Here is an 8,895-nt window from a genome sequence, read left to right as displayed (position 1 = left end):
ATGGCTGAAGTCCCTGGGTCTGAGTAGCCCCAACACAATTGTGATGGAGACTGCTGGGAAGTGAGTCTGTCCATGGGATACATGAGTCTCCTTTCTCTTCCTTTCCTGGAAGTTATTAAGTGAAAGCTCTTCTGGCATTCATCTTTTTGGAAGGAAGACGCTCAAATGCTGTCTAATCCCAAATCTAACCAGGGACACAGAGTAGATTCCTATTCTGCCTTTAGAGGAAAATCACAACTTTGCCCTCTTTCATAACCAGAGATACTCTAAGGAAAAAGCCTTAAGGACTCTCCAGACCTTTGCTGTGGTTTGTTGCCTTTCCTCTACAGTTATTTTATTTCTCATTTCCTTTGAGCTGATGTCACACATTTCCTCTTCTCTAGTGACTCTGCAGTCATGCTGCAGTTGCTCCCATTCCGGTGTCCTGTTCTTGAGAGCTGCCTGTGTGGTGACTGTCCAGCCCCAGGGCAGGGAAAATAACCCCTGGGAGACGGAACATCCTCAGTGAAACACCCACCGCTACTCAGGCTGCAGATGGACATATTGTGCTGAATCTTTTCAACCGTGGTAAGCAGAAAATATACTTTATTAGTATTATTCCTCTTGGGATATATTTTATTAGTACTATTCCTCTTGGGATATACTTTTGCTGATGGCATAGCTTGCTTGCAGCCATGAGCCAGTAAATCCTTACTGGGAGAGCATGGTCCATGGGAGTGTCTGTAGACTGGGAGCAGGGCCGGCAGTTGCCCCAGCCACGCTCTGCTGTGCAGCTGGTTCCTTCCATCTCCAGTCCTGCATCAGTGGAGCTGATGGTACAGCCCACCTGGGGTTACTGGCTGGTGTACTGTGGGCAAGGCAGTGGCTTGGGCTGGAGGTGTCAGGGGCTTTGACCATGGGGCAGCAGAGGACACGAGCCACAGCCTGTACCCTGCCCGTGGTGCCTGCTCACCCTTCCCCTGGCACGGAGGGTACCAATGTGCTTCAGAGAAAGGGAACTGCTTCAACAGGATAGGCTGAGTGAGAGCCCCTGCACAGTGTTCCAGAGCTCAGGACATTCACAGGTATGTGGAAGACATGAGCTCAGGTTCCTCAGCCCGAAGAGGGAAGTGGGCATTGAGTAAATTTGGTGGGGAATGATGCCATGTTCCCTTCTAGCTGTGCTTGGTACAACACCTCGCTTGGATTATGAGAAGGGAAGAACACCTCTCTTGTGATTCCCCGGCATTGGCACAGCACAGCCTGCTAATGCAAAGACAGATGAGCTCTACCAGATGCTACTGGGGCCAGATGGCAGTGCCATCTCCCACAGACCACCTTTGCCAAAGATTTCAGCAGACTGGAAGCAGTCACAGAGCATGTCATCACACTCACCTCTCCAGGTCAGAGTGCAGCCCTGTGGCTCAAGCCCACCTTCAATGCAGGGCTGTGCCATGGAGGGAACGTGCAGGTTCACTCTCCCTTCCACCCTGTCTACTAAACCTGGCAGCTGGTGGGCAGCCTGGAGACCCCACCAGTAAAGTTCACCAGAGTTCCTGGGCAAAGTTTGGAGGCTGCCCTGCCATTGTGCAACACCAGAAATGGGTGGGTGGGTAGTGCCCTGGGGCACTGTCTGAAGGGACTTTGTGAACAGCAGCCGTGCCCACCTATTAGATGTGAACACTCCTCTCCTCCTCATGAATCCTGCTAGAGAGAAGCATGGGGGTTTTCCCCACTTCTTCTATACTCAGGTCTGGTGCCACCGCAATAGAGCACCTTCCTCTGCAAAGATCCCACCCCAAAGCACCAGAACTATTCTGCTGATGTTGCAGATAGTCACAGCAGTGGGTTTATGATGCAGATTTGGAAAAAAAAAAAAAAGGAGTTCTCTAATGATCTTAGATAATTAGGACTTCTTGGAGTTTTTTTCTAATGTCAGACTAGCATAGCAAACATAACACTCCCCACTAGTTTCTCTTGCCCCTGCACAGTCTCACTGCTTCCCTCAATGTCCATATTTGCCCGGTGCCCTCTTGAGCTGAGATACAAATCCTCCCACCTGGTACGTGCCCTCATTGGACCTGGTGCCTCAGAGGGTGGCAGAGCTGGACTGAGACACAGACATTGATGCAAGGCCTTGTTGTGACAATTAGCACTTCTCATGCATAGATAAGGGTGTGCAAAATGATCCCTAAGATGACCAGAGGACTTGCCTTGTGTCCTGCATGAACCCAAGGAGAACACTGTGGGCCTCTGCCTGCTCTGGATCCCCTCCACAGGGCAGCAGTGAGTGACATGTTACTCCCCAGGGATGTGCCAGACTGCGAACACCCTCAGGTGTCACAGCCCAGACCATCCTCCTGGCCACCACCACCTGAATCATCTACTGCCCTTTAGAGAGCAGAGGGTTCTCAGCAGGGTGGCAGAGATTGAGGTGAACAAGGACAAATACATGAGTCACCTGAGGCCAACTACCAGTATGGCCATGGCTGCTTGCCAATTCCCATGGACCATGGCTGGAAGGTTGAGTTTAGGACACTCAGCCCCCAGTGCTGCCCAGCATGCAGCCGTCTGGGAAGGTCCAAGCCTGTAGTTGTCACATCCTTAGGGGACTTGTGAGGAGTGAGGAGGGACAGACCCCTCAGGAAGATGACTGCTGCCTTCCTGTCCTAACGCCTGGAGAGCAGTACCAAGCGCTTGCAGTTTTCTGGAGAAAGGGAGAGCGAGCTTGAGCTTCAACTGACTTCCCCATTTTCAGTGGAAAATTGCAAAAGTCCAAATGTGTAAATGAGGAACAACAGCACATGAGCATACAGGGGGACTTTGCCCACAGAGGGTGGGATGGGAGTTCCGGGCACTGTCTGCTGCTGGGGAGGATCCACGAAGTTCTGAGACAGGAGGGTGCCTGTTCAGGAGCAGCAAGTCTTTGGAGAAAAGCCTGTTGTCCATGGGCCTGGTGGAGTTGAGGCAAGCCCAGTCCAATGAGCAGCACCCAGTACTCCCAGCATAAGTCACACCAGTTTAGGCTTTGTGACTGGTGGTAGAGTTTACTCACTCTCAAGGAAAACCGCCATGTTCTGCAAATTTGGTTAGAACCCCAGCAGATTCAGCCCCAGCCTCACTGGGTGTCTCCCACTGCTCTCCCTGCAGTGGCCACTTGTCTTGCCATGAAGGGACAGAGAGAGAAAAACAAGCAGATCTGCAGGATCCTGTCATGGAGAGTCGAGCACCTGCTCAGCATCACACAGGGTGCTGGAGTCAGGAACAGGTTGTGTGTCCTCTAGATGGAAAAGCAGCAGGTTGAAGTATACAAGGGATTAGATGGGATTCATGTAAAACTGATACAGGAACATGTACAGTAGTGAAGGTCCCTTCCAACTCAGCATATTCTGTGATTCTGTAATTTCGTGACTGAGGATGCAGAAATTTGATACAGCATCATAGAATCACAGAACAGTTTGATTTGGAAGGGACCTTAAAGCTCATCTCATTCCACCCCCGCCGTGGGCAGGGACACCTTCCACTAGACCAGATTGCTCCAAGGCCCGTCCAACCTGGCCTTGGACACTTCCAGGGATGGACTGACTGATGTGCCCAAACTGTAGGCAAGATGTGAAGAAATCGCCACTGAGATGGGGACTAGTAATATCAAAATCCTGAAAGTGTCTCTTTAGGGACAGTGTTTGCCAGCAGCCTTACATGGAAGTGCAGAATTGCTGCTGCTGCCCCTGGCATCTGATGAAGAAACAGGACCGGGGAAGGGAGCCAGGTTTGATGACAACTTGAATTCAAAATGATGATAGAAAACAGCCAAGATTTTAAGTGTGATATCTTAAGGTTAGAATTGACAATGTACCGCAAAACATACCTGTTAGGATCAGGGACTCATCTTTTACATCATTCACTGACTACAACAACTGAGAGGTCTGGTGGCCTATGAAGGGGATGTTGGGTGCCTGCAGTGCCTGAAGCTGAGGAAAGAAACAAGTGTGAGCAGGAAAACGTCAGAAAACAACAAACAGGGGGACTGGAAACTGCCCTACACCCAGCATGTTTGCTGAGGACACAGAGCTGGGACGAGTGGGCAGCCCTGGGCTGCCATTTAGCCAGACCTGGGCAGGCTGGAGAGGAACCTAACGAAGTTCAGCAGTGGCAAGTGCAGGGTCCTGTACTTGGGGAGGAATAACCCCATGTAACAGTACCTGCTGGGGATGATCTGCTGGACAGCAGCTCTGAGAGAAAGACCTGGGGGTCCTGGTGGACTCCCAGGAGCCAGCAGTGTGCCTCATGACCAGGAAGGCCAATGATGTCCTGGGGTGCATGAGGAAGAGTGTAGCCAGCGGGTTGAGGGCTGCCCTCTAGTCAGCCCTGGTGAGGCCACATCTGGAGTGCTGTGTCCTGCTCTGGGGCAACCTGCTTTAGCAGGGGTTGGACCAGATGAACTCCAGAGGTCTTTTCCAACTCTAACTATTCTGGGATTCTATGAGACATTTTTACCAGATATTGTTTCATGTCTGAAATTTCTAGTTTAAAATAAACAAGCTAAAAAGTATCAAGAACCATGGCAGGGCGAAGGGGAGGTGTGGGGAGAATGGGACACAGGGATAGGATGAGTCACAGAAAACGTTTGACTATAGTAAAAGATTAAGAAGCTTGAGACAAAACAGAGTAACAGATGATTTGATCTAAGAACTCATGCAAAAAAGTCTTTTGAGATTAGAGGTGAGGGATCTGAGATCTCACTGCAGCAAACAATGCTGGATGAAGACACAGAGGCTCATATGGTGTAGAAATGGGATAAAAGACAGGACCAAGTGGACAGGACAGGTGTCTGTGGCTGGAACCAAGGCATCAGCAGAACTCCTGTGGTCATAGACAACTTAAAATTGAAGATAGGGGTTTGCTTAGCAATGATGCCAAACAATCAATTTGTTTTATGCCTTCTATTTTTAGGTAAGAAGGAAAGCTATAGCAGGAAACTGTGCTTCAGACGTACCCACTCAGCACCGCAATGTCTGGAAAGGGCAAAGATGGTGTGGAAGGCAGCGCTGATTCCTTCATTTTGTGCCACATAGACTCTGAGTTTCGCTACAACCTCTTCACTGTTTTCTACAGCATCATTTTCATTCTGGGCTTTGTTGCCAACTGCTACGTTCTCTGGATTTTCAGCCATATTTACCCTACCAAGAAACTCAATGAAATCAAGATATTCATGATAAACCTGACAGTAGCTGACTTGCTTTTCTTGGTTACGATGCCAATGTGGATTGTTTACTACCACCACCGTGGAGACTGGATCATGCCTGAGTTCCTCTGTAATGTGGCTGGCTGTTTATTTTTTGTTAACACTTACTCTTCTGTTGCCTTTCTGATGGTCATCACATACAATCGTTACCAAGCTGTGACTAATCCTATTAAAGCTTCCCAGCTGACCACACAGAGAAGGGGTATCTACCTATCAGCAGCTATCTGGATCATAATAGTGGGCAGCTCTTTGTATTACCTTTTTGACAATAATACTAATCAAGAGGAGATCAACTCGAAGAATTTCACCCGGTGCTTTGAGCGCTATGACACTTCCACTGGGGTTTCGGCTGTTCTCGCAATTCACGTCATCATCTGCGTCCTCTTCTATATCATTTTCCTTTTTATACTGGGCTGGAACATTGTCATTATCAGGACCCTGTTCTCCAAGTCGGTGCATCCACGGAAGAGCGCTCATGTCAAGCAAAGGGCCCTCTGGATGGTGTGCACAGTGCTGGCTGTGTTCATCATAAGCTTTGTGCCCCATCACATCGTGGACCTGCCCTGGACCCTGACTGTTCTGGAGCAGTGGAAGAAGGAAAACTGTCAGCTGCGCCAACAGCTCAATGATGCTCACCAGGTGACTTTGTGCCTCTTGAGTACAAACTGTGTGTTGGATCCGATCATCTACTGCTTCCTCACCAAGAAGTTCCAGAAGCATCTTTCAGAAAACCTGAAAAGCATGAAAGGGAGTCGCAAGTGCTCCAGACAAACCACAGACACGGTGATTGAGGGCACCATTCACCAAGAGGATGCCATTAGGATCTGTTAGAACCACTAAGCCCATTCTGATTGCAGATGGAGAGGTGTGAATTGATCACTCATCTTTTCTCAGAAAGAGGCATCAAGGGACAAAACAAAAGATCAGGATTTTACATATTTTTTTTTCCCATTAGACTGAAGAATGGATGCTCACTTCTTCTATACACACACAATTGGTAGAACTGGAACCTGTGGTTATCTGGCAGGAAAGCACCTTCTGTCTGGACTGGTGTTCTCATGGGTGCTCACAACAGCACAATCAATCTGCTTTTACATAAAAGAAACGTGTCACTGAGCTCTGCAGTGAGCAGCTAGAAGTCAAGTGCACCAGAATTATCCATTGTCCAGACAGAACCGTCCCTGCTCTTCTGCCTGCCCAGCCCTCACAATGGATCCAGTATTAGAGCTGTAAGGGACTTCTAAAAGACCTGGAAGAACAGGCTGAGCTGTGAGTGTCATTGGGTGACTTTTCTAAGCAGCTTACGTGGTCCTATGAAGAGAGTCTGAGCTGAAGAAGCTCTTGAGTGGCTGGAAGAGACTAGTCCATGGAGTTCCTCAAATGCTGTCAGAGGAAATCTGCACCTCTGATCCCTTCTTACCGACTCACATGGTCTGCTGGGATCCAAACTTTAGAGATGTCTGGGAGTAGCTATTATGAACCTTTGCTTCCAGATCTTGAGTCAGTCAAGTTGGGAAGGAAAGGAAGAGAAATTGGCAGTGCCTCAACACCCCCCCCTCAGATCAGCATTAGTGCCAAAGGGCACTATGGTCTGCCCTGGCTTCTTGTGTGACAGCAGAACTGGCCAACCAATGGTCTCGTGCACTCAGTTTACTAATTCCTGACTGACTGCAGTGTCTGTGGACACACAGTCTAGCTTAGGAGACTCCAAATAACCAAAGGTTACTGTCAGCATGGGCATTACGATAAGGAAAAAAAATCTTAAAATGCATTAGTATCTTTGTGCTTATTTATTTAAGTTAGGGTTGTAGCCATTACATTATTCCTTCCCCCAGCCCTTCCAGTTCTGCTGCAAAGAAATGAAGCTGGCTAGTTCTTGATTTCCTACAGCAAGTGAGGTTTTACATCAGGTCATGGCCACTTTCTGAGTAAATCAGTGCTGGGCAGTGGTACAGGACACTTGACAGACACATAATTCACAGGCTCCAACAGCACTGGAGACCCCTCACCCAGGGCTGGCTGCAGTCCATTGGGGCCCAGGGCAAAGTGGTTTTCCACGAGTGCTGAGTTCTGTTACCAGTCATGAGACACTTGGGATTCCTTTTCTGACCCAAATTGCTCAATCTAGCACAGGAAATTGGGCAGGGAAGGGAACTTACTTGTTTTCACAACAGTTTTTGGTTCCCTAAACTACCCAGTCTCTTGATGACAGGAAGGGTGTATCTGACCTGTGACACCAATTATTCCTCTGCTTGACAGTGGCCTTCCCACACCCACCCGAGCACGGTGAAGGTAAGCTCAAGCCTTTCCAAAGACAGGACCAACATTGTACTGCTTTGCTTTTATTCAGTGGAGATATGGGTCCTTCAGTCGTATCCTTTGGAGCTTCTCAGGCAGATTTTGTCCTTTCTTGTGTGAATGAGCAAAAGAACTAATATGTTTATTTTTCTAAGGCCATTGCCAGGGACACCCCTGCATTCCAGGCCCAGTGCCAGACAAAGGAAAGAGTCTGATCACAATGAGAATGCATCTCCCTCCTAATCCTGGGCTCTGCTCCCGTAATGGCCACCCATAACAAACAACTGCCAGCACCTTGTCCTGTCCCTCAACAACGTTCAGAGATGCGCCCTGAATCTGCAGAGCCAGAGAACACAGCAAGGAAGCAACTTTTGTAATTTAAAAGCCTAAGTCTGACTTGCTGGAGGAATCTGCCTCTGTTTCTACCTTGCTCTGTTGGCACGTTCTGGCTGAGGAGCTCTGCTGGTGTCAGATGAGGAGACCTCTCCATTGTCCCCCTTGGTCCCTATGCCATAGTGGAGCTCTCATTTCACAGACCCTAAAGCACTGAACCGATGGAATTGCCACTCTTGGAGGAAATGGAAAGGAATTTTACGTGGAGAGCTGGCAAATGCACGATCTTCTTTGGATTCCTGGAAAGTTCGCAGCAGAATTTACAGTTTAGCTCCTCACTGTGGGTATCCATGGGCTTTATTTCACGCCAGGGCAGCGTGGGCTCAGGGAACCAATGTAGACTTGCATCTAAGGAAAAGGGTAAATGGAGGGAAAAGCCCAGAGGTCACTTCAGGAGGAGATGTTGTAGTAATTAATCAGTAACAATGTGCTTCTAAAAACCAGGCTGAGCTGCTGCTTCTGTTCCTGGAATTACTTTCATGATTCTACCGCAATGTTGCATTACTCTGCTCTACTTTGCAATTAAATGGATCCTCAAAAGTTCTTTTAAATAAAGTGTGTTCCTCAAGTGTTTTGCCCTTTAACTTTTTCCCACCTTCTCATCTTTCTGTATTTATACTTGAGGTAAAAGCCTTGGTACCACACCGACACAGCTTCAATGTGCCATTTTTTGTGGGTTTTTTTTAAAATCACCATATGAACTCTTGGGAGAGGTGAAATTAAAGGCTCAGCAAGTTTTTACCTGCTAAAAGGGAGAAGAAATTATTTCGGAGAGGAAACAACTTCTGAAAAACCTGCTAGAGCTCTTCAAAATGAAACCAGACAAAACCCCCTGAACGCTCTGACCTGCACATGAGAAATTTATAGACACACCCCATCGTGTGGCAGTGATGTGACAAACTATTTTTATGTGTTGGGCTTGCACGGCCAGGTTGTGGTAAGGAGGGAGGTGGGGGGGAGGCTGCTGGGGTGGCTTCTGT

The 8,895-nt window shown here is 48.3% G+C and overlaps 1 protein-coding gene across 1 annotated transcript; it reads left to right on the top strand.

Moving 5' to 3' along the window:
* Nucleotides 1–388: 388 nt before the first annotated feature.
* PTAFR (platelet activating factor receptor) lies at nucleotides 389–8,483 on the top strand. The gene is made up of 2 exons (XM_018084760.2): nucleotides 389–567; nucleotides 4,933–8,483. Exon 2 carries the CDS (start codon nucleotides 4,991–4,993, stop codon nucleotides 6,053–6,055), a length of 1,065 nt encoding a protein of 354 aa, XP_017940249.1. The 5' UTR covers nucleotides 389–567; nucleotides 4,933–4,990; the 3' UTR covers nucleotides 6,056–8,483.
* Nucleotides 8,484–8,895: the final 412 nt, after the last annotated feature.

This window comes from Manacus vitellinus, unplaced genomic scaffold (genome assembly GCF_001715985.3).
Source record: "Manacus vitellinus isolate BGI_N305 unplaced genomic scaffold, ASM171598v3 scaffold_75_pilon, whole genome shotgun sequence".
In the NCBI taxonomy this organism is placed as follows: Eukaryota; Metazoa; Chordata; class Aves; order Passeriformes; family Pipridae; genus Manacus; species Manacus vitellinus.
Note: the sequence above shows the minus strand (reverse complement) of the source record. Positions and strands in the feature narration are given on the sequence as shown.

Excerpts from the sequence above, each read along its gene's own strand:
- PTAFR (XM_018084760.2), top strand. The coding sequence starts at position 4,991 with ATGTCTGGAAAGGGCAAAGATGGTGTGGAAGGCAGCGCTGATTCCTTC.